The 27416-nt window shown below is 21.5% G+C and overlaps 1 protein-coding gene across 1 annotated transcript in view; it reads left to right on the plus strand.

Annotated features, from left to right (window-relative positions):
* The window catches only part of LOC122507149, a 614585-nt gene that overhangs the window by 489872 nt on the left and 97297 nt on the right, over positions 1 to 27416 (plus strand). The window contains exon 13 of the mRNA XM_043619714.1: positions 21616 to 21741. Within this exon, the coding sequence (XP_043475649.1) occupies positions 21616 to 21741 (126 nt within the window). The remainder of the gene's footprint in view (positions 1 to 21615; positions 21742 to 27416) is intronic.

The raw sequence follows: 27416 nt of genomic DNA on the forward strand, positions 1-27416 counted from the left end.
CTAATCCATCAAAAAAAAGAACTTAAATTTGAATTTTTCCAAAAAGAAAAACTGTTACGAAGATGTAACGTTATTTTTTTTTCTTTTTCTCGGTCATGTGAGGGGCAATGGCCACTGAAAATGTTGAATAAATTTTCTATCCCTGCTCGAGATCTTGTGTATTTTTTTTTTTTTAAAGGAAACAGTATTGCGTAACATGACATCATGTATGCAAGTCTCAATTCGTGGGCATTTACCTTGTGTGGTTAAAAGAGCATCTTATATTATAATACGTCATATGAATTCTTTTATTCAGTAGCCTCTTTCCCCGAAGTCAAATTTTTTATTTGGTTTTCGGTATTTTTTTGAAAAAGAAATTTTTTTTATTTCGTTTTCTATGTTTTTTATTTTTCTTCTGTTTAGTTTTCTAAATTTCTAGTTTTCTTTTATTTTTATTTAGATTTCTACATTTTTAGCTTTTTGTATTTTTTATTTAGTTTTATAAATTTTCTAGCTTTTTTATTTAATTTTTCATATTTTTTATCCTTTTTTTAATTTGTTTTATTTTTAGTTTCTTCATTTGTTTTTTTTTAATTAGTTTTTTACACCTTTTACCTTTTGTATTTTTTATTTATTTTATTTTTTTTATTTACTTATTTTTTTTATTTTTTTTTCTATATTTTTTAGTACTTTTTCTATTCAGGTTTACACTTTTTTTTAACTTTTCTATTTCTATTTAGTTTTCTTCATTTTTTAGCTTTTGTGTTTTTATTTAGTTTTTTAAAATGTTTTTTTAATGTTTTTTTCATTTCCTTTTTAATAAATTACTGATTTTATTTGTTTATTGTGGTTATTTATTTTTTTCTTTTATTTTTCTTTTGTTTTTTATTCACGATATTTATTAAAAGATGTTTATTCAATTAATTCGTATAATTGAATTTGAATTTCGCGCCAATAGTTTCAGTGACGCCTCCGACAGATGGCGAGCTAACTTTTCACTCGTAATCGCTGGGTATTAATATCAGGGATTGAAATTAAATAATTAGAGTTATTATTGATAAATAAGTAATAAAATAAGTGATAAATAAAATAAATAAAGTAAATAAGTAATAAATAAATAAATATATAAAAATATAAAAAATATATTTAAAAAATATTTATTGGATTTAATGATTTTATAATTCATTGATTAATTAATAAATGGACAAATTCAATTATAAATAAATGTTTTACTAACTGCATAATTTTTTTATTTATTTAATATTTTATTTATTTATTATTTTATTTATTTATTATTTTATTCATTTATTATTTTTTTTTATTTATTTATTATTTTATTTATTATAAATATTTTCTCAAGTGTTTTTCAAATCAGACATTATAAATTAGAATTTTGACAAATGGTCCACTCATTATCATTAAAATAAAACCCTAATTTAACGCTCGAAGAAATTTCTACGATGATTTATCGACATTTAAAAATAAAAAATATGCAGACTGCATATCCGAGGGTCAATTCTCGTTTCTTATTTTTTTCTCCATTTTTTTTTTTTTTTTTTTTTTTTTTTTTTATTCTTTATGTCAGGATCCTAAAGTTTCATCAGGACTTGAGCGGTGAGCGAGCGGATGAAGGGGCGTTTTTTGATAATCGAGCCGGCAGGAAAATAAGTGTCAGTGTCGCGACCGGTTAGAGGGGAAGGGGGTTACGCTACGGGTAAGCCTTAACCTGAGATCAGATCCAGGGATCAGTAACTCTTTCTCTCCCGCAGCATCCGAACACGCTTTCAACTCCTTTCCAAAAGAAAACAAGTTAAATACTCAAAAAAGAAAAGAAAAGAAAACCTTGAATTAAAAAAAAAAAAATCATAATTACTGGAATTAAAATTCGAAAAAAAATAAACCGGTAGAAGTTTATCATCTCGCGGGTGAGAGTGAATTGTGTAATGATTGCAATCAACCTGCGGATTACGTGTGGGATGTGACCATTTCTGTCATCAATGAATGACTCACCTTTTCTTTATTATTTTGCATTCACGTATTATTTTTGACAAATTCAATAATAATATTTTCAGTGAGCGCGTGTTCATGACGATTTTCATTCAGAAATCGTCATTGTGTATTTGTGTGAGATAATTATTTTTGCAAAAGAAAAATAAACATGTAGACTTGTGATTTTATTTAATTATCAGAGAAGAGTCAATAAAATACTGAGAGGCGAGGGGGCAAAAAAAATTTACTGCTATACTCTCAGGTAATACCAGTATTTTACAATGTAGTTCACTTGCAGGAAAATTTTCTCCCCTGACAAGTTTTTTTTACTCTTGATTTCTGTTCTTTCTCTTCTCCAAAGATGATCCGAATTATTGTCAATTGGCTCATTTAAATAATTTTATTTTATCTTCGCTAATTTTTATTTTTCTTCATTTGTATTTAGTTTTCGTTTCATTTTGCTCATTTTTATTTATTCTTTAGTTAATTTTACAAATTTGTATTTATTTCTTATTTATTTTGGGGAGTTTTCCATTTTTTCTTGTATTCAATTTGAATTTCGCGCGCCAATAGTTTCAGGGACGCTTCCGGCAGGTGGCGAGCGCACTATTTGCTCATAATAGAGATGGAAATAGTCGGGGATTTAAATTAAATAATTAGAGTTATTTATTATTGTCAAACAAATAATATAATAACTGAAAAATAGAATAAATAAGTAATTAATAGAATAAATAAACAATAAAAAGAATAAATGAGTAATTGAAGTAAATAAGTTAGAAATAAAATAAAGAAGTTAGAAATAAAATTAATAATCAACAGTTAATAAATATTAAATTATACCAACTAAAGAAAATTAAATGTAACAAGAGGAATAAAATTATAATGAATAAATAATAATAAACGTAATAAACAAACAGAATAACTAATAAATAAAATAAATAATCAAAAGTTAATAAATAAAGAAATCTGTAAACGATCATTAAATATAACAAAACGAATTAATAATAAATAAGATAATAGTAATTGAAATAATTACTGTGAAACTTAATAAAAAAAATTAACAAGTTGTAAATAAAACAAATAAGTAATAAACAAACTAAATATATAAAAAGTAAACATTGCATAAAAATAATTAATAATGTAATTAATAAAATAATTAATAAAATAATTAATAATATAATTAATAATGTAATTAATAATATAATTAATAACTACATATCAAAAATAATAAGCGCAGTTTTAATAAATAATAATAGAGGTCGTAAATACATAATAAACATAATATTTAAATAACAATAGAGGTAAATAATATATTAATTAAAAGTTTGTAAATAAACAATTAAACTAATAAACGAATATTAAATGTAGTGATAAAAATTAATATATAAAAATTCAGGGAATAAAGAAAATAAATGATAATGAAGGTAATAAGTAAAATAACTCAGCGTGCGATCGTGGTTAGGTAATCGGTTTGCTAATGTTAGGGTCGTGCGATCAATTCCCGGCGTCCAGGAATTTTTTTCTCTGATAGGTAAATGGAAATTAAATAAATAAAGTAAATAAAAAATGAAAGTAGGTAAGAGAAGAGATAAATAATTGGACCCCAAAAATAATTCTAAATAAATAAGTAAAATAATTCAAAGTTAATAATAAACAAATATATTAATGGATAAAAAAATATGTAAACAAAAAATACATTTGTAATTATTAAAAATAGTTGAGAAATGAAGCAGAAATGTGAATAAAAAATAAAAAATTTAAACAAAATCAAATAAATAAAAAAATATGTAAATAAACAAATAAATCAATAAACAAATGTTAAATGTAATGAACGTAATAAATCAAATAAAAAATAAATAAGTACAATAAATAGTCGACAGTTAATAAATAAATAAATAAATGTAAAAATAAACAAATAAATAAATGTTAAAATAAAGAAATAAATAAATGTAAAAATAAACAAATAAATAAATGTTAAAATAAAGAAATAAATAAATGTAAAAATAAGCAAATAAATAAATGTAAAAATAAACAAATAAACAAATAAATAAATGTAAAAATAAGCAAATAAATAAATGTCAAAAGAAACAAATAAATAAATGTAAAAATAAGAAAATAAAATAAATAAATGTAAAAATAAACAAATAAATAAAATATATAATCGAAATGTTAATAAATAAATATGTAAACAAATAAAAATAAATAAACAAATAGTACGTAATAAATATAAATAAATAAATAAACTTTATGTTGAATAGAAAAATATATAAATTAATTAATTAAAAAAGTAATTAATTAATTAGTAATTAGTAATTAAAAAATTCTATTGACTTAATGAAAGTTTAAGGAAAAAATTCCCAAACAATGTTACATTTTTCACAAATTTTCAATTGAAAAAAAAAAATTCTTGGGCCTCGATAAGGTGAGAGTAAAAATTGAATTTTAATTATTGATACATTAAAGCGATAATAAGTGGCTCTCGGCAATGTGAGATAAAGTTTTTGAGATGAGAGAGAGAGAGAGGGGGGGGGGACTCGAAAAAATTTGTAACTCGTTCGAAATTGGTTTTTTCTTGCTGGAATGATGGTTCGGTAAACATGTATACACATATATATGTATATCCGCCCACATAAAATGTTCGACAAGTCCTGAAGGACTTCTCACTCTTATTTTTCGGGATCTTGCTGTGTGTGGTCCATTCTCGGCCTCTCTTGAGAGTCTCTTTGAGCATGGCACATCCTCCTCTCCCCACGGTCTCTTTTAAAAGTGATTTACGTCTAACTGATGAAACCCTTTGTTTAGCCAGGAGGTCCCTCTCGATAAAACTTAAATCAACTCGCGATAACATATGATGAAAAAAAATTCTCCCCTCTCTTTTTTTCTCTCCTCTTTTTACCCCTCTCTCTTTTTTTTTGTTTCCTCTCTATTGTTTATCAACTATTGTTTATCAATTATTATTATTATTTATCAACTATTGTTATTTAATAACTATTCTTTAATAATTCTTATTATTTATCAACTATTGTTTATTAATTCTTATTATTTATCAACTATTGTTATTTAATAACTATTGTTTATTAATTATTATTATTTATAAACTATTGTTATTTAATAACTATTGTTTATCAATTCTTATTATTTATCAACTATTGTTATTTAAAAACTATTGTTTACCAATTATTATTATTTATCAACTATTGTTTAACAATTATTATTATTATTATTATTTTTTTTATTTATCAACCATTGTTATTTATCATTTTTTAACAATCATTGTTATGTTATTGTTATAACAACTATTTTTTTTGTATTTTTCTCTTCGAACTTTTTTTAAAAATATTTTTAATAAATCGAAATATACATGATAAAAAAAATAAAGTATCTTTTATTATACTATCATGGTAAAATTTTAACTTTGAGAAAATAATACATTGTGAGACAAAAAGGGCAAAAAGCCCTTTTTGTCTCACAATATATTATTTTCTTCTTTGTTTTTAATTTTTTTTACTGCAATTTACAATTCAATAAATTTTTTAATTTTACAACGTTCGAAGTAAATTTTTGGTTTAAAATATTGATAAAAAATTAAAATTAAAAATTTACTTTGGATATAGTAAAAATTTACTCATTCGGAAGTATTAAAAAAAAAAATTAAAAAAAACAGTTTAGTTCTTTACTAAATAAATACATTTAAAGTTACTTAATATTTTTCTCCGTTTACATAAATAATTGCTAGAAATAGAGAAAAATAAAAATTGCTGAAAAATTTACAAGAGGAAAATAATTAAAAATTGAGAAAATAAAAATTAAAAGAAATGAATAAAGAAAAATTAATGAAAATTGAGAAAATAAAAATACATAAAAAAGTGAGTAAAATATTGAAATTGAAATAAAAATTTGAAAAAAATAAAATAAATTAAGAAAATAATAATTGAATGAAAATTGAAAAAATAAAAAATTTTAAAAAAACGATAAATTAAAAATTAATGGAACTTGAGAAGAAATAATAATACAAAGGCTATAAGAGGGTAGGGGAACATTTTGTCAATTAAGATTGTCAGTTTCAAAAATTGAATGAGGGTTTTTGGAAAAGAGAGTAAATTTTTTTTTTAAATTGGATTTAAGCGCTTGTTTGATCGTCTTTTTTTTCTTTATAAACGATCTAACATTATATTACTCTGTTACTGTCTTGTCATATGTGTGTATAACATCCTGTCGCTTACTTATCTTATCCAGAGCATGTGTGATAAGCAACTTGCCGTGAGTCTTGTTCTCTGAAATTATATGTATGTCTTCATTGCTTCACCTTAATGCAAACTTCCCATGCAGGTTTAAATTTACACTCAAAAATTAACTCACCTGCTTTTACACTATTCATCTGCTCTCGCAATATATAAAAATTATTTATTTAAAAATTTACCATCACCTGCCCACTACAAATTTTTCCATTCATTGCTCTTCTATTCTCTTATCGGTTTTTTTAAATTTTTGTATTTTATACACTTTTAATTTTATTCATATTTATTTTTATTATTTTCTTTTCTTTTCGATTATTTTTATTTATTGGAAAATAATTTAGAGAACGAGTTTTATTAATTTATTAATTTATTTAATTAATAATTAATAATTAATTAATTAATAATTAATACTCAATTAATTAATAATTAATACTTAATTAATAATTAATACTTAATTAATTAATAATTAATACTCAATTAATTAAATTAATTAATTTAAATTAATTTCCCAAAGGAAATAAAAGAATTTGCGTCGAAAAAAAATTTATTTGGCTTTATAAGTGCTGTTACTTAAAAAACAAAAGTAAAGAATGATTAACAACTGTATATAAAGTTATCGAAAGTTTACTGCAATGTAAATGTAGGACTATTTTTAAAGAGTTTACAGTTATAGAAAACAGAGTGTTTGAATGTATTTACCGAGAGTTAAATTATCATTTTCAATTGAGTGGTGTGTTAGAGAAAAATAAACTCTCGACAATATTGATATAATAACTATTATTAACTATATATACACTCACTCATAATATACAGTTATCAAGAGCCAACTGTATCAATTATTATTTCTTTCTTTTCTTTTTTTTAAAAAACTAGAATATTAATATTGTAAATAGTTTTTCCACATTATTTATACTTGATATTATAGAAATAACAGTGTTGGGGAAAGTTACTTTTTTTTTTTTTTAATTTGTCATTATTTAGTAACTCATTATAGATAATTTTTCTAATTATAAAAAATGTAACACTCGTTACAGTTAGTAATTATAGAAAAAAAAATGATTTCTTGCTCATGCCACTTCTTAAAGTCATGCACTGAAGGAAATTTATTTGATTCAAATATAATTGATTATACTTTATTATCAAATAAATATTAAAATTTTAAATAAATTTACTTATAAACGGGACAAATCTTTTCGTACATATAAAAAAATAACTTTAATGGTTGTAAAGGAATTTTTTTTTCATTTTTTTTTTATATTAAATATTTTTTTATATTGACATTATTTATTTTATTTAGTTTATAAAATTTTTTTAGAAATAAGTATAAAAAATCATTTGGTTATGAATAAAAAAAAATAAATAAAAAACCATTTGGCTTTTTATGTGTTTAATCTTTTAATTGTTTTTTTTTATAAAAAATACACGAAAATTGTGTTTTATTGTATTGTTTTTTATTATATAAAAAACTAAATGGTTTTTTATTGTATTGTTTTTTTGTATAAAAAACCAAATGGTTTTTTATTGTATTGTTTTTTTTGTATAAAAAACCAAATGGTTTTTTATTGTATTTTTTTATAAAAAACCAAATGGTTTTTTATTGTATTTTTTTATAAAAAACCAAATGGTTTTTTATTGTATTATTTTTTTTATTGTATTGTTTCTCTTGTATAAAAAACCAAATGTTTTTTAATTTTTTTTATTGTATTGTTTTTTTGTGTAAAAAACCAAATGGTTTTTTATTGTTTGATTTTTTTATTGGATTGTTTTTTTGTATAAAAAACCAAATGGTTTTTTATTGTATTGGTTTTTTGTACAAAAAACCAAATGGTTTTTTATTGTATTGTTTTTTATTATATAAAAAACTAAATGGTTTTTTATTGTATTGTTTTTTTGTATAAAAAACCAAATGGTTTTTTATTGTATTGTTTTTTTTGTATAAAAAACCAAATGGTTTTTTATTGTATTTTTTTATAAAAAACCAAATGGTTTTTTATTGTATTTTTTTATAAAAAACCAAATGGTTTTTTATTGTATTATTTTTTTTATTGTATTGTTTCTCTTGTATAAAAAACCAAATGTTTTTTAATTTTTTTTATTGTATTGTTTTTTTGTGTAAAAAACCAAATGGTTTTTTATTGTTTGATTTTTTTATTGGATTGTTTTTTTGTATAAAAAACCAAATGGTTTTTTATTGTATTGGTTTTTTGTACAAAAAACCAAATGGTTTTTTATTGTATTGTTTTTTTTTGTATAAAAACCAAATCGTTTTTTATTGTATTGTTTTTTTTTGTATAAAAACCAAATGGTTTTTTATTGTATTATTTTTTATTGTATTGTTTTTTTTTATTAAAACCTAAATGGTTTTTTATTGTATTATTTTTTATTGTATTGTTTTTTGTATAAAAAACCAAATGGTTTTTTATTCTATGGTTTTTTTTTCGTATAAAAAAAATCGAAATGATTTTTTATACACTGTCAGAAAATAATAATAAAGTAATAAAAGAAGAAGAAGAAGAAAAACGCCCAATCGCGCTTGAAGTTAAAGTTCGCAATAATTGTCAGAACACTTTCTTTTGTATATAATAATATTTATGATCACAGAAAGAAAGTGACCTGAAGAAAAGATTTTCTTGATTAGCGAGAATATATATTTATATATATAAATTTTTTTTTCCTTCATGTTTTTAATGCACGTGCCAAGAAAGATAAAATTTAAGGGAGAGAAAAAAAAATTTTGAGAAAGGTATCTATATATATATATATTGTTCGATGAATGTTGGACTTGATGGTAAAGCATTGCGCGAGAAGTGCATGGGATATAATGAGGATACAATTTACTCCTAATAAGAAAATACGCGTCATATTTTATGAGCAAAAGCACCTCGCTTCCGTACCATGTTTGGCGTGAGTATTCCATGAGTATAACCAGTTGCATTCTGGTTATAACCGAGACATTCAAGAGGCGTGAGTTCGCCCTTAACGAGGACGAAGAATTCCCTTTTCAATTAAATAACGTCCAAAACTCGCAACAATTTGAGTAAAAACATTGCTTTATTTTTATTCTTTCTATTATTATTATTAAATTTAATTATTTTTTATTAATATTTTCTTATTATTTTTTATTAGTATTTTCTTATTATTATTTATTTGTGTGTTGTTTATTTGTGATACTATTTATTTGTGACACCATGTATTTTTACTACTACGTATTTTGACTATTTTTAATATTTTATTAGTATTTTTATTTTTTATTTTTTATTTTTTATTATTTTTTATTACAATTATTATTATCGCAATAATTACAAAAGAAAAAATCTATCTAAATACAAAATACAATAATTCAAAAATACAAAAGGATAAAAAATACAATAGTACAAAAATACAAAAATACAAAAATGCAAAAATACAAAAATACAAAAATACAAAAATACAATAGTACAAAAATACAAAAATACAAAAGTACAAAAATACGAAAGTACAAAAGTACAAAAATACAATAGTACAAAAATACAAAAATACAAAAGTACAAAAATACGAAAGTACAAAAGTACAAAAATACAAAAGTACAAAAATATAAAAATTCAAAAATACAAAAGTACAAAAATATAAAAATACAAAAAGGCAAAAATACAAAAATTCAAAAATACAAGAAGGCAAAAATACAAACAGACAAAAATACAATAGTACAAAAATACAAAATGATAAAAATACAAAAAAAATACAAAAATTCAAAAATACAAAATAATTAAAATAAAAATAGAAAAAAACAATAATTATAAACTCAAACACTTAGGATAATTTATCAACTTCAAGGAAATCGTAAGTAATATATAAGTTCATTTCCCACAAGCAATAAAACTGTTTGCAATGAAATAATAATATATAAAATGATATCGATCATGAAAAATTATGTATGTATATATATATATATATATTTGTGTCTTGCTGTCTGTGTTCATTTGATTGTATAATTTTTGAATTATGATTTATCAATTTAGCGTGCTAATCGGTTATAAAGTAGAAAACGAGCTAGTTATACAAATCGTAAAAGGTTGTGTCGGACAGTTAGTGTTGTATTATAAAAAGATTAGCGCTCATACTTCGGTAGCTCATGAATTATAATTCTAGCTATATATATATATATATATATATATATATATATAGGTATAGGGGGTGAGTGGGGGGCACTTGGATTTAGAAAGAACATGGCGAGGGGGGAAATGAGGGGGAGCGAAAAACTTGAAGCAGTCGTGAGATCATATTTATATTACAGCAATAAAGATTTATTGTTTGTTTGTTCTTTTTACTATTATATTCGAGAAATGTCGTTTTTCTGAAAGAATTTTAATAAAAGAAATTAATAATGAGGGAAAATTAATTTAAAAAGAAAATTAATTGAAAAACTAATAATAGAAGAAAATTAATAATCGTTAATAATAAAAAAATAATTAATAAATCAGACGTTAATGAGTCAGGATTTTTTAAGGGCCCCCTTTCAATGGGGCCGTTACATTACGCCCCCCCTCCATAAAGGGACGTAGTTAATATCTTTATAATAGTAATTACTATATTTTTTATTATTTATCGTAACTACATTATTTATTATTTTTGTTATCATGATTATTATTTTTATTATTATAATAATAAGTAATAATAAGTAACAATAATAATTAATAATGATTATTATTGTTATTATTTATTATTATTATTATTATTATTATTATTATTATTATTATTATTTTTATTTGCAAAAGAATACAAAAATAATTATATAATTTATAAAAATAGAAAATTATTATTTCGTTGTTAATATTATTCCAAATAAATATTAAAAAATTTAGATAATATTTACAATGAATAAAAAAATTGGAAAAAGATCTAATATAGAGGAAATGTTATTTTGTCATATTGATTACAGCGCGGCGTTGGAGATTTTTGACCTTTTAATTAAATGATTTAATAACTCGGATATTGTGTTCATTTATGTGTTTCTGTGTGTGTGTGTGTGTTAGTTTTGTGCAGAGAATTTGTAAAGCGCAGAAAACAAATTCCGTGGGAATGAGTGTTTGTTTTTTAATTGACAACGAAAAAAACAAAAAAAAAAAATTTGTTCGCCATATACACTTTTCTTTCTATCACTAAAAGCAAAAGCGTGTTACGCACATGAGAAAAGAGACCTCTCTGTGTTCATGGAGAGATTCTTATTTTAGAGAGGAATATTCCCTCAACGAGTGTGAAAAGCATTTGAAAAGCGAAAGGATTCCATGTTTTGACTCGATTAAATATATAAAATAAATATTGAACCAGAAAGTTCTTCTCAATGAAAGTTCAGACTTTTTTTTATAAACAAATGATGATAATTTTCTCCAAATTTTTTTTTCTTACATGTATTTTCAAATTTATGTATAGAGAAATTTTTTGTGGAAAATATTTTTGTTTTCTTAAATTTCAATTACAGTATTTTGTAATCGAACAATTTTAATTAATTAAACAAAATTGTAATTATTAAACAAATTGCAGTTAATTTATCATAATTTGTTATAATATAAATTAATATAAACAAATTAATGACAAATTAATTTAGGCATTAAAAAATTAATTTAAATAATTGGAAACTAATTTAGGTATAATAATAAAATAATTAGAAATTAATTCATCATAATTTGCTATAATATAAATTAATGACAAATTAATTTAGGCAATAATAAATTAATTTAAAAAATTGGAAACTAATTAAGGTAATAATAAAATAATAAAATAATAAAATAATATAAATAATTAGAAATTAATTTATATAACAATTTGCTAATGAATTAGTAATATATTTACATAAATAACATAGTAAATAATTCACAAATCTATAAACAAATTACTAAGAAATAACAAAATAAATAATTTTACAGATAATTAGCAAATAAATAAGATAATTAAAAAAATAGTTCAGTGAATAATCAAAAAATAAATTGAAAAACTAGCAGTTTGTTATAAAAAAATTATTAAATATTTCAGTTAGTGAAAGTGATGAGTAAATAAATAATTTAATAAATAATCACCAAAAAAAAAGATAAATAAATTAGCTAATAAATCAAATAATTAAATATAAAATAAAGTAATTTATCAACAAATAAATAAACAATTAATTAATAAATTAGACAATTAAATAGATAATTCAGTAAATAATCAGGAAATAAATAAACAAATTGAACAATAAATTAAATAAACAAATTAGCTAATAAATCAAATAATTAAATAAATAATAAAGTAATTTATCAATTTATAAATAAGCAATTAACTAATCAGTTAGACAATTAAATAAATAATTCAATAAATAATCATCAAATTAATGAACAAATTAAACAATAAATTAAATAAACAAATTAGCTAATAAATTTAACAATTAAATAAATAATATAGTAATTTATCAACAAATAAATAAACAACTAATTAATAAATTATTTGATTAAATAAATAATTCAATAAATAAATTATTTGATTAAATAAATAATTCAGTAATTAATCAAAAAATAAATATAATCTAGCTATTTGCTATAAACAAATTATTGAATATATTAGCTAATAAATTTGCTAACTAAATAGATAATGTAATAAATAATCAACAAATAAATAAACAAATTAGCTATTATATTATTATATTAATATAATTATATTATTTATAATATTATATTATATATATAATATTATTATATTATTTATTGAATATATTAGCTAATAAATTTGCTAACTAAATAGATAATGTAATAAATAATCAACAAATAAATAAACAAATTAGCTAATAAATCAGAGAATTAAATAAATATTAAAGTTAGTAAATAAATAATAAATAAAATAAATTAATAAACAAATTAATTAAAAAATGAGAGACTAATTATAAATTAATTTGATAATAAATTCGATAAATAATTCAGTAATTAATGAACAAATCGACTAATATATCAGACAATTAAATTAATAATTCAGTAATTAGTTAACAAAATAAATAAAAAATTTTGACAGGTAGTGTAGGTATGATAATAAATTATTGATAAATTAATCAATAATTTAATAATTAATACTGAAAAATAAAAGTAAAATTAATAGTAAATTAAAAATTACTAATAAAAAAATTTCTTAAGTTATAAACAGAAAAATGTTTATAAAAGAAAAAAAAATTGTTGTTATGAAAATAATTTTTGTTTGTTGATGCATAAAATAGTTTTTTTTTCTCTTATTTTTTTGAATCGAAACTATAGATTGTGACAAATTGCGCGTGCGATTCTAATGTACCTCTAAAAGTCGCGTCATACCGTATAAGAGAGCGTCAGAGAGTTGAGTGATAGTGAACTTTAGATCGCGCGTGGGCGACCCGCACGAGCGGGATAACTCGGTCCATTAATCTGTGCTGAGTTCGCGATTTGCCGTTTGAGACACGCAAACCCGTGTCGCGCCACAGTATACCGGCGATATTATCGTTTTCAAATCGGTTGGAAAAATTCCCCTCCCTCCGTTTATATTATACCGTAGATCGAATAAATTGCAGAGACCGCAAGAGAAACAGAGAGTGAAAAAAAGATAAAAAAAGAGAGGGAGAGAGAGAGAAAGAGCAAATAATCCGCGTGCCACAGAAAAAAAAGAGGAATCCGCACTCCTTGAGACAATCAAGTTCCCTCATCTTCAGACGCAAATTGAACCACAGAAACTTGGTTTTCTTCTTTTAGTTCTGCAAAAAAAAAAAAAAAAATTCATTAAAATATTTCAGATGTGCGAAAAATCTTAATTTTTCGATTCATTTGCTGATTTGGTTAATTGTTTAATTAACCGCGTTATTGGCTAATTAGTTTAATTATTTGTTGATAACATGAATTATTTGTGAATTACTTGATTCATTATTTAGTTTGATTTTATTTTGTTATCTACTTTATTAGGTAATTTGTTTATCTATTTGTTGATTATTTCCTGAATTATTTATTTAATTGTCAGACGAGTTGTCAGATATATTAGTCGATTTGTTTATTAATTTGTTGATTAATTACTGAATTATTTATTTGTCTAATTCATTATCAAATTAGCTTATTTATTTATTTATTTATTTATTTACAACGTAAGATCCCGCGATTTAAAATAGATCATAAATTAGTCTCTTAATTATTAACTAATTTGTTTATTAATTTACTATATTTATTATTTATTAACTAACTTTAATATTTCTATAATTATCTTAATTATTAGCTAATTTGTTTATTTATTTGTTGATTAATTACTGATTCATTTATTTGTCTAATTTATTAGCAAATTATTTATTTATTTTTTGAATAATTATTTTATTATTTATTTAATTTCGTGATTGACTAGCTATTTTGTTTATTGTCTGTTGATTATTTTATTATTAATTTTCTTATTTTATTTCTTAATTTACTTGTTTATAAATTTGTTAATTATTTACTAAATTATTTATGTAAATATTTAGCTAATTTATTAGCAAATTGAATTTATTTGTTGATAAATTATCATATTATTTATTTAATTTTCTGATTTATTTACTAATTTGTTTATCTATTTGTTGATTATTTAAAACATTAACTACTAAATTATTTATTTAATTATCTAATTTATTGCTTAGTTTGTTTATTTATTGATTAATTACTGAACTATTTACTTGTCTAATTTATTAGCAAATTGTTCATTTACTTGTTGATTAATTAGTTTATTATTTATTTAATTTTGTGATTTACTGGCTATTTTGTTTATTGTCTGTTGATTATTTAATTATTAATTTTCCTATTTCATTTCTTAACTAATTTGTTTATAAATTTGTTAATTATTTACTAAATTATTAGCAAATTGTTTATTTATTTGTTAATTATTTACTAAATTATTAGCAAATTGTTTATTTATTTGTTAATTATTTACTTAATTATTAACAAATTGTTTATTTATTTATTAATCAATTGTTATATTATTTATTTAATTTCCTGATTTATTTACTAATTTGTTTATCTATTTGTTTAGTTATTGAATTAGTTACAAAGCAATATCATTTCGCAGCTAATTTGTTTATTCATTCGTTGATTAATTATCAAACTATTTAATTATTTAACTAAATAAATTGTTGCTAATTTATTGCTACCACTTAATTTGTTTATTTATTTTTTAGTAAATTTCTTAATAATTTATTTCATCATCTCTTTTGTAATCTAGTTTATTTATTTTCTTATTAATTACTAAACAGTATTTTTTTATTTATATTTATTTACATTTTTTTATATTTATCTCATTTTTCAGCTAATTTCTTATTTGTTATTTATTCACTTAATTTCTCAACTATTCATCTCACTTATTAGCTACTTTATTCATTTATCGACCAGTTATTAAATTATTCATTATAATATATTTTTGAATGCATTTGTTTACTGCTTTTTACTTCTTCTTGTTTTTTTTATTCCTTTTCGTGTAATATTTAATATTTATTAAACTCCAGTATATATTAAAAACCTGTTGTTTTAAACTATCGTTTCATTATCGAAGTGAAGACAGATCCGATTGTACGATAAATTTTTTTCTTCATTTTTTTTAATTCGTATTTGATATTTACTTTCGCGTGGAGAGAAAGAGTGAGAGAGAGAGAGAGAAAGAAATATTTCATTGATATTTGAAATATACATTAGGCGCGTAATGAAATTGATTTCTAATTGCTACGAGGGAAAACACTTAACTGACCTTAAGATATGTTTATGACTCCGGAAAATCGTTTCACTGAATCAGTTACGCTTTTACACTGTGCCAACATATCGGAGAAAATCTCTTGTCAACACATTGATCCATTATATGTATGAATTTACGAGTTTCGTTAGATCAATTAGAATCCAAGTTCATTCTTTTCTTGTTTTTATTTATTTCTCTATTTTAGTTTCCCTTTTTTTTCAATTTATTTTTTTGTATTCTTATTTGTTTCTTCATTTTCGTCTTTTTTTATTTTCTTTTTCTATTTTTATTTATTGTTTTTTTATTTGTTTTTCTTCTGTATTATTATTTATTTCTCTATTTTATTTTGGTTTTTTTATTTGTTTTACTTCTGTATTATTAGTTATTTCTTTATTTTCGTATTTTTTTATTTTCTATTTTTATTTATTTTAGTTTTTCTTCTGTATTTTTATTTATTTTCGTTTTTTTTATTTGTTTTCCTTCTGTATTTTTATTTATTTCTTTATTTTCGTATTTTTTATTCTTTTTCTTCTGTATTTTCATTTACTTTCGTTTTTTTTATTTGTTTTCCTTCTTTATTTTTATTTATTTCTTTATTTTCGTATTTTTTATTCTTTTTCTTCTGTATTTTTATTTATTTTCGTTTTTTTATTTGTTTTCCTTCTGTATTTTTATTTATTTCTTTATTTTCGTATTTTTATATATTATATTTTTGCATTATTATTTGTTCTACTTCTCTACTTTTATTTATTTTTTTACTTTTGTATTTTTATTCATTTTTCTATTTTTATTTATTTACTTTTATTTATTTTTGTATTTTCACTTGTTCTACTTCTCTACTATCATGTAGTTTTTGTTTTTATTATTTATTTTTACAAATACTTTTGTATTTTTATTTATTTTACTTATCTACTATTGTTTCTTTACTTTTATACTTTTATTTATTTTTCTGTTTTTATATATACTTTTTTCTATTTTTCTATTTGTCTATATTTACTTTTATACTTTTTTATATTCATTTATCTATTTTTTTATATTACTTCCTCATAGAGGAAGTATTTATTTTCTTATTGTTATCCATTTATTTTTTATATTCTTCGTAATCTTACTTAATATCTTCTTTTCCCACTTCTTCTACTTTTTTTAATTTCTCATTTCCCCCTCCTTTTATTTCTTTTTGTATTTCACTCTAGTTACTGCGATGCTTTCTTTATTGCCTCAATTCGTTTCTATTAAACATTTCCGGAAAGTAACGAGTAAAAATTCTTTCTAAAAAGAAAAAGAGCAAAAGAAAGAGTCGCGCCACGTAGAGAGTGGAAGAGCGCGCACCAATCAGAGTCGTTCTCCCCCACTACCGCGACCCCGCCGGCGCTTGACTGACCAATCGCGCGCCACCTAAGCACGAGTATAAATACCACGCTCCCGGGAGTGGAGCGTCTCACTCATCACTGAGCATCGTTACAGTGAGGATCTAAATTTTTTCCCTTAAATTCTGTCACTTCTCTTCTTTCTTTTCTCAATCTCTTTCTCTCCGAACTTTTTCCCTTTAACGACACACCTTTTCGCTCACTTCAAGAGTCAACGATTCAACTCTTAATTATTATTTTACATAAAAAAACATTAGTTTGGGAAACCAAACTAATGTTTTTTTATTTTTATTCGAAATTGAAAATCGTCTTGTAGACAAGTCGCGTGGCTGCAAAGTGCCGTTGGGATGTTGAAGATCAAGTTTTTTGCAAGCAAAAAAGGAAAAAAGAGAGAAAAAGGCGCGAGATTGAGTCTCATAGCGCGGGAGGAGGTCATGTTCGCAGATTCGCACAGCACGGATGCTGCAAGGGATTCCAAGTATATACATCTATAGCTTAGTCTATAACTGATGATGTTGAGATGCATATACATACTTGTTCAGAGAGGATCACTACTCTTGGGATTCTTAACATGCCCCAGTGACCCGAATAACCCGAATGGTTAACTTTATAATCGAACTCTCGCTTCCTCTCTCTTTCGCCTTCGGTCTTTTTTTGGCCGATCTTTATCCCTCATTCTCACGCAAGATGGCGTCTCTTCACATACATTGAATCATGCAAAGAGAGGAAACTCTTTGCCAAAAAAGCCCCTCGGGCTTCACGAAGACGTTACTCATGATCATCAAAAGACCTCCCCCTTAGTCTTGTGTGAATCGAAAAAGAACAACTTCCCTCCTTTGTCTCTCTCTCTCTCTCTTGGATCTTCCTCCGCCTTTTCTTATTTTATTCTTCATCACACTCTCTGGTGATGCGCGCCCCTTAATTATTCGCCTTGATTTTTTTCTCCCATCCTCTCTTTCTCTTTGTGTGTAATCGCGAAACCTGTCGGATGATTAATAGCGCCAAATGCGATCTAATTAAGCACTTGGGTTTCTGTTCTTCCTCGTTACAACTATACATATATGAAAGAGAGAGAGAGAGAGAGATGCGCACTTGCTCGCAAATCGACCCGAATTTCTGCAATTATACGCCTTGAGGGCGCGCGTCTGAATTGTTACGCCCTCTTGCAATTTTTTCTTCGTCTTCTTTTTATTTCTTCACTTTTGCATTCGTAATTTGTGCGATACGTGATTGTGTGTGCGATTTTCTTTACTGCAAATCATCATTCGAGAGAGTTTTCTCTTGAAAATAAATTGTTAAAGGAAATTTTTAGAAAAAAACCAAAAAAAAAATATAATCTACATGACGTGGTTATTTTTTCCCTAGGGATTAAAATAGCTTTGCCAATATTGAGTAGAGTATTGTAAATATCGAAACCAATTGCCAAGTGACGAATTTAAGTATTGAATTAATAGTAGAAAGCGAATTAGTCTTTTTTTGTTTCGGTAAATTTGAATTACGCGCCAAAATAGTTCTCGAAGTTACCGTTCAGATGGCGACAAAACTCTCTCACAAGTGAGATAGAATTGTTGCAATATAAGTACCAGTGATGCGTTGAGAGTCTGTTATGTTTATTTTTAGGTATTTTCCGGTTAATAATTATCATTAAATTCTTATTAAATAACAATTAATAATTATTAAATTTTCCTTAAATAATTAAATATATCTTCGTATTTCATGTCTGTCCACACTTTGAAGTTATTTTTTATGTATGCTTTTGTTTTTTTTTTTCTTTAAAAAATATTGTTTGACAAATCGAAAATAGGTATTTTTTCATGATTTATAACATTTATAATAAAATAATATTTGAAATTAGAAAATTTGAAAAAAATTATATTATTTTTTTTTGTATTTTTTTAGGAAAATGTTTATAACATTTAATTAACGTTTCGAAAACGGTACCGGTTTCTCCTCATCAGAATTTATTTAATTTATAAAATAATATACTTATTCTTAAATTATTAATTTTTATACTTGTTCACAATTTGTTAACTTTAAGTTCTTTTAAAAGAAAATTACAATTTTTATTTTAAATATTTACATACAAATCTATTCTGACAATTTTAATTCAATTAATTAAATGTTATTTATATTCATTTATTCATTTATATTTATTCATTTTCCTGTCCTGAAGAAAATGCCAAAAGTTAAACAATATCAATTAAAATTTAAATTTAAACAAACAATTAAAATTTATTAGACATCAATAAAAAACTTTTAAAAAATTATGATTAACCAATAAATTTTGTTTATTATGTGCTTTTTTATATAACAGATTTCGTTTTACTGATCTAAATTATATAAAATTTTTCTCACATTTTTATTCTCATAAAAATATTAAAGAAAATTGTTAATTATTAAATTATTTTAAATTTTTAGAAAATAAAGAGAAAAAATTTATTTAAAAAAATGTTCTGTTACATTTATTTACGAATTTCTTAAATTGAAAAATTATTCAAAAACATCAATAACTTATAATAATTAATAATTAACGAGTAATAAAATAATTATTTTATATCATAATAATATTGTTACTGTAAATTCTTCAAAATTATTTTCATTATTATCATTAATAATTTTCAAAATTATTATTTTCTAGAATTTTTAATTATTTTTTATGAAAATAATTGGATTCCATTAAAAAAAATTTTTTATTTATCAAAATAATTGAATTCTATAAAAAAAATTTTTTATTCATGAAAATAATTGAATTCAAAAAAATTATTGTGTTATTTATGAAAATAATTGAATTCCATAACAAAAATTTTGTTATTTATGAAAATAATTGAATTCCATGAAAAAAATTTTGTTATTTATGAAAATAATTCAATTCTATAAAAAAAAAATTTTGTTATTTATGAAAATAATTGAATTCTATAAAAAAATTTTGTTATTTATGAAAATAATTGAATTCCATGAAAAAAATTTTGTTATTTACGAAAATAATTGAATTCCATGAAAAAAATTTTGTTGTTTATGAAAATAATTGAATTCTATGAAAAAAATTTTGTTATTTATGAAAATAATTGAATTCCATGAAAAAAATTTTGTTATTCATGAAAATAATTGAATTATTGCGAAGAAAGTTGTAAACAAATTTTATAAATAATTGAATTCATGTGAAATTTTTATTGTTGTATGAAAATAATTAATTCTTTGTGTGGGTAAAATTTTATTAAAAATTTTTTTAATTAATTGAATTTTTTTTTTGAAAAATTTTATTTAAATAGTAGAATTCTGAAAATCATTGAAATGCGAAAAATTTTTGAAAATAATTGAAATTTTGACAAGAGTTTTATTAAAATTTTTGAAATTAATTGAAATTTTAATTTTCACAAGAATTTTAATAAAATTTTTAAAAGTAATTGAATTTCAGAGGAGAATTTAATTAATTCTAAAGTTAATTTATTGGGATTTTGACGAGAATTTTTTTTTTAATTTTGAACATAATCCATATTTTTTTTTTTGAAAATAAATAAATAATTGAATTTTTCCAATTATTTGTAATTTCTCAAAAATTGAATGTTTTTAGTATTTTCAACAAAAATTTGAATTAAAAATGTTTAAAATTGATAATTTTATTTTAAAAAGTAAGTAAGAAATTAGAATTGTTGCTAGTAATTAATAATTATCATATTACCATTAAATTATAAATAATAATTATTAAACAATTCATTTTCTATTTGCTTCCTAGTGGAGGAAGCTTTGTTTTAATAATTTTATCGTTTGAATTCAATTTAATTTTTTGAATTATTTTTTGTTTCTTTCTTTAAATTTGAATTACGCGCCAAAATAGTTCGCAAAAATTCCGTTCAGATGGAGAAAAAACTCTCTCGTAAATGAGATAGAATTGTCACAGTATAAATATCAGTGGTGCGTTCAAATTCTATTATATTCAGTTTGAGTAAATTATTGATAAATAATTGATAAACAATTATTATTAAATTCTCATTAAATTCTAATTAATAATTATTAATTTCTCCTTAAATTATAATCAATAGATATTTAATTACAATTTATTATATTATAATTAATAATTAATAGATTTTTAATTACAATTTATCAAATTATAATTAATAAATATTTAATTATACTTGATAATTATTAAATTATAATTAATTTTTATTAAATTGTCATTAATTAATTTAATTAATTAATTATCAATTTTTTTACATTAAAATTAAATGAAAGTAAAACGACTACAATTTTTAGTGTGTAAAACAAATAACTTTTAATTAAGAATCGAGTTTTTTGATCCGAAAGAATTTATTTCTGACCATTTTCTTTTTTTTATTGTTTTGCAGATTTTGTCCTGGCTTTGCAAAAAAGGTGAAGACATTCTTTCGAAACACGCTCAACACGCGGCTTCGACACATACAATCGCACGAGACCACGAGAGGGAATTCGAAAAGTTCTACTTCACGTCCATGGTGAGTGCAAGAATTTTTATTTTTTAATTTTACATTAATCATTTTCATTCAAATATAATTAATATAATTAATATAATTAATATAAATTTGCAAAAGTAGTAAAATAAAATAAATGAAATATACTTTTAATAAAAATCGAAAAATTATAATATGAATATTATAAACTTGATTAATTACTAATAAATTAATTTATATAAATTAGTTTATCAAAATTAAATACCGAAATTTTTTTTTTCGAAATTTAAAGAGAGAAAAAAAAGAGAGTGAGTGAGAGGGGGCAGGAAGGGGAATTGCCCTTGAGAAATTGAAATGTGTCGCCTGATATAGTCAACACTTTCGTGGGTTTCTCTTTTTTTTCACGACTCATTGAGCATCTGTCAAGCTTGTCAAAAATTTAAGTTTTGCAAACAATCACATAATAATAACAATGAAGAAAAAAGAATAGTTGATTTCGTATAAATTATAGAGATATCTCGAGACTGAGAAATAAAGATCAGATATTATGTAGTTGATCTTTGAAGGTCCTTTATCTTCTTCATATTATACATATATTATTATTATTATTATTATTATTATTATTATTTATTTATATTATTATTATTATTATTATTATTATTTTTTTTCATTGTTATTATTATTTTAAAGACGAATAGATTTAAATTCCTTCTCTCACTCGAAACACACACGTCGAAGACGTAGCCGATAAACTGTCATTAATATTACTCTTTGATCCCTTACCTATTCGGTATCATATTCATGGGAAGGTTGTAGAATTTTCAATAATAAATAATAAGAAATTAATGGAGAAGAAGCTGGTCGTTTGTTATTCGCTGATTACTTTCACTGGTCGGTTTCTCATATTAGTTTCAATCATTTCTATATTTATATTTCCTAAAAGTTCATGGGGTGAACGATGACTCTCTATATATATTATATATAAAATCGTTTTTTTTTTTTATTTTGATTTTTTATATTCAGTTTATTTTTATTGAAATTCAAAAAAAAAAATTTAATTTTGAAAGAAAAAATCAGGGAATGTTAATTTTTTGTTTAAAAGTTAATTTTAAAAACTTGACGTTTTTAAAATTAACTAAAAACTCAAAAAAAAATTTTAATTTTGGAAGAAAAAAATCAGGAAAAAAATCAGTTAATTTTAAAAACTTGACGTTTTTAAAATTAACTAAAAACTCAAAAAAAAATTTTAATTTTAGAAGAAAAAATCAGGGAATGTTAATTTTTTGTTTAAAAGTTAATTTTAAAAACTTGACGTTTTTAAAATTAACTAAAAACTCAAAAAAAAATTTTAATTTTGGAAGAAAAAAATCAGGAAAAAAATCAGTTAATTTTAAAAACTTGACGTTTTTAAAATTAACTAAAAACTCAAAAAAAAATTTTAATTTTAGAAGAAAAAATCAGGGAATATTAATTTTTTGTTTAAAAGTTAATTTTAAAAACTTGACGTTTTTAAAATTAACTTTTAAACAAAAAATTAACATTCCCTGATTTTTTCTTCCAAAATAAATTTTTTCTTTATTTTCGATAAAAATAAACTGAATATAAAAAACGTTTTTATAAAAGCTAACGTTTTAAAGGCGTTTAAATTATTTATAAATTTTTGATTTAGTTAAAAGAAAATGTTTATTTTGTTCAAAAATATAAATTTCTTTATATTAAAATTGTTTTCGGTTAAAAAAAATTCGTCGATTTTATTAAACGCTTAAAAAATTTTGAGTTTGGTAGAAAATCGTCTAATTTTTTAATAAAAAAAATGTTAATTTTACTTTGAAAAATTATGTAATTATAGTTGAATTCAAAAAATGTTAACTTATTTATTTACATTTATTTCGTTTCAAATTTTTAATTAATCGCTTAAAGAATTTTGTTTTAGTTTAAAAAGTAGAGAGAATTAATGATAGATAAGTAATAATAACAAAATAAATAAATAAATTATTTAATAAAAATAATAAAATAAATCAACTATAAAAATAAAGAAAATAAAGAAAATAAAGGAAATAAAGAAAATAAAGACAGTAAATAAAATAAAGAAAATAAGGAAAATAAAGAAAGTAAAGGAAATAAAGAAATTAAAGAAAATAAAGACAGTAAAAAAATAAAGAAAGTAAAGACAGTAAAGAAAATAATGAAAATATAAAAAATGAAGAAAGTAAAGAAAATAATAGAAATAAAGAAATTTAAGAAAATAAAGAGAATAAAGAAAATAAAAAAAGTAAATAAAATAAAGAAAATAAGGAAAATAAAGAAAATTTAAAAAATAAAGAAAGTAAAGAAAATAAAGGAAATAAAGTAAGTAAACAAAATAAAGAAAATAATGAAAATAAGGAAAATAAAGAAACTAAAGAAAATAAAAAAATAAAGAAAATAAAGAAAACAAAGAAAATAATGATAATAAAGAAAGTAAATAAAATAAAGAAAGTAAAGAAAAAAATAAAGTAAAGAAAAAAATAAAGTAAAGAAAAAAATAAAGTAAATATAAAAAAAAAGTAAGTGAGCCTAATAAAAAATAAAAATTAAAAGTAAAAATAAATTTATTTTTTGTTTTTAAAAAAGACGAAAATTGTAATTAGTTACCGATTAACAGTAACGATTTCAAATGTAAAATACAGTTTCCGATTTTACCGACCGGGGATAACGAGAGTGTGAGATCGATGATAAATTTATCAATGATCGTTACTTACCGACATAGATCGATAAAACACTGTTGGTAATTCAGAAATCTACGATTAAAAAACAATTTTTGTCACTTGATACAAAATAATTTTTAAATCAGAAACTAATTTCTAGAAAATTTCTAACTTTAATTTAATTTTAAACATAAATTTTTTTTATCTGAAAAAAGGTAGAAAATTATTATCCAAATATCAAGTTAGTGGCGACGCCAAACGATCTTGCATTGAAGTCAGTAAGTGAAAGTATATAACTGATCGTGGAAATCCTTTTTAACCGACAGCGGCACTAAGAAATTTGAAGTAGTGAAAGACATTTTTGATCAGACAATAATTTTTTGTTGAAATTTAAATTCTCTATAATCTTCTCTCTTTATAATTTCTATCAACTTTTAGCATGACGATAAAATAGAAAATTTCGAATTAAATGTAAAATGTGCAAAAAGGCGAAATTGAAATTTTCAGTAGTTGTAGCCAACTATAGTCAGACAATTACAAACTATTATTAAAAAAAAATTTTTTTTTTGTTGAAAAATTACAATAGCGAAAAAGTTTATAACAATATTTATCGATTTTTTTTTAAATTTTAATAAAAATCCATTTTTATTTTTAGTTATTTTAATTTTCAGTAGTATAGGTCCATTATAGTCAGACGAAAATAATATTTTTTATTAAACACATTTTTCGTAAGAAACTAGGAATGAAAATATCAATAAAAATATAGTTAAAAATAATTTTAATTCAGTTTTTAAAATAAGAAAATAATTATAAGTAGTATAGGTCAATTATACTCAGACGAAAATAGAATTTATATTAAACAAATTTTGCCGAAGAAAATAATATTGAAAATATGAACAAAAATTTATAAACAATTTTTATCGACTTTTTAAAATAATAAGAAAATAAGTATAAGTAGTATAGGTCAATTGTAGTCAGACGAAAAGCGTATTTTTCATTAACCAAATGATTTTGAAGAAAATAGAAAATAGGTGAAAATAGAAATAAAAATATAGTTAAATCTATTTGTCAATATTTAATTCATTTATTCAATATTTATATCTCGATTTATATATTTGTCAATATTTTTGCAATCGATAGTAATATGGAAATAATAATAATAAAATTTTAAATAATCAAAAACATAAATAAATTAAATTATAAATTAATTAATAGAAAATAATAATAGAAAATAATAATAAAAATTAAATAGGTAATCACTTTTTCATAAAGTTCGAAAATATAACTAATTAATTATTACAATCATTAAATGATATTTAGTAACTAAATTTATTATTGAGTTAATTAATTGTTTAATTTATTAATCAGTATATTTATTAAATAAATTAAAATTGAACGAAAGAATAAAAACAATTTTTATTAATTTATCTGTCGATTTGAAATTTTTCTAAATAGAGCAGAAATTTATTAACTAACTTCTTTATTTTTTCCTTTAATTGTTTATTTATTTCTTCAAAAGAATAAAATAAACAAAAGAATAAATAAATAAAAGAATAAAAATAATTTTTATTAATTTTTTTGTCGATTTGGAATTTTTTCAAACAGAGCAGAAATTAATTAATTAACATATTTATTTATTTATTTAGTTATTTATTGATTTATTTATTTTTTCATTTATTCGTTTATTATTTATTTAACCAGAAAAATATTTTTCTCTCTAATTTTCTCACATATATAAAATTTCACCAAACCGGAGAATATTTTTCCTTCAATTTTTTTTGCCGTGTGCAAGATTTTACACTCGAGTTAATAGATATTATGTCTATTTCCGCTTTTTTCAAAAAGAAAAGACAAAAAAAAAAATTGGAAAAATTGATAGATATGTGAAGTGAAACTTGGCGCGTAAAATAAAAAAAAACAAAAAATTGAGGACACAGTTTGGAATTATTCTTGAAAGTTTCGAATTGATACGAAAACGGTACTCTCTCGCAGATAAGTTCTATATCGTCGTCGTCAGGTAAAGTAACGAATCGAGTTTTCTCTTAACGATTACTAATCTACTGACTTCCATTCAACTTGATTATAAAGGATGTTTGTACGACTAAAAAGAAAGAGATAAAAAAAAAATTCGAAAGAATTGCTTTGCAAAAAAAAGAAATAATAAAATAAACTTTTACTTGAACACTTAACCGGCCAAATGTTATCAGAAATCTGTTAATTTACTTAAAAGTCGTGTGTAATGAATTTCTAAAACATGCTTTTTCTATTCTTGCGACAATCGTGGAACAATAATTTCTAATTGCAAATAAAGTATACGTTTAATTAACGAAAATTAAATTGCTTTAGAAAATGAGATTTTCTGTTTTTTCATTTACAATAGAAAACTGCTGTTAATTGATGAAAAAATTTATTTTTATTTATTTGGCATTTTACTATTTTTTTTTAATAATATTATTATTCTTATTATTTTTTTTATTTTATTATTCTTATTATTTTTTTTATTTTATTATTCTTATTATTTTTTTTTTATTTTATTATTCTTATTTTATTATTTCTATTTTATTTTTATATTTCGTATTATTCTACATTCGTTATTAGAAGTATATTTCAATTATTTCCGCACTTATTTATTTTAGAAAATTAAAAATTATAAAATAATTAAATAATTAAATAATTAAATTAATAATTAATTACTAATTGACCAGTAGTACTAGAAACTTTTTTTTCCATAAAAAAGTAGTTGGAAAAATTTTTAAATTTAGCATGGTCTTCGTGAAGTTTTTTTGGCTTTGAAGTTTGACAAAAAATAGCCAATTTCACAGTTTTGCACATTTTTTTTTTTTTGAGAAAAAAAATGAAAATATTCTTCTATAAAATTTTATTAATGCAAATTAATGTATTTGTCTGACTAAAATCGACCTATACTACTGAAAATTCGAGCAATTAAAGTATAAAAGATTTCTTATAAAAAGTAACGATGAATATAATTCTTTCTGTATTTTTACTGCGAAATTACTTAAATTAAAAGGAATA

This window comes from Leptopilina heterotoma, unplaced genomic scaffold, assembly GCF_015476425.1.
Source record: "Leptopilina heterotoma isolate Lh14 unplaced genomic scaffold, ASM1547642v1 Lhet_45, whole genome shotgun sequence".
Lineage (NCBI taxonomy): Eukaryota > Metazoa > Arthropoda > Insecta > Hymenoptera > Figitidae > Leptopilina > Leptopilina heterotoma.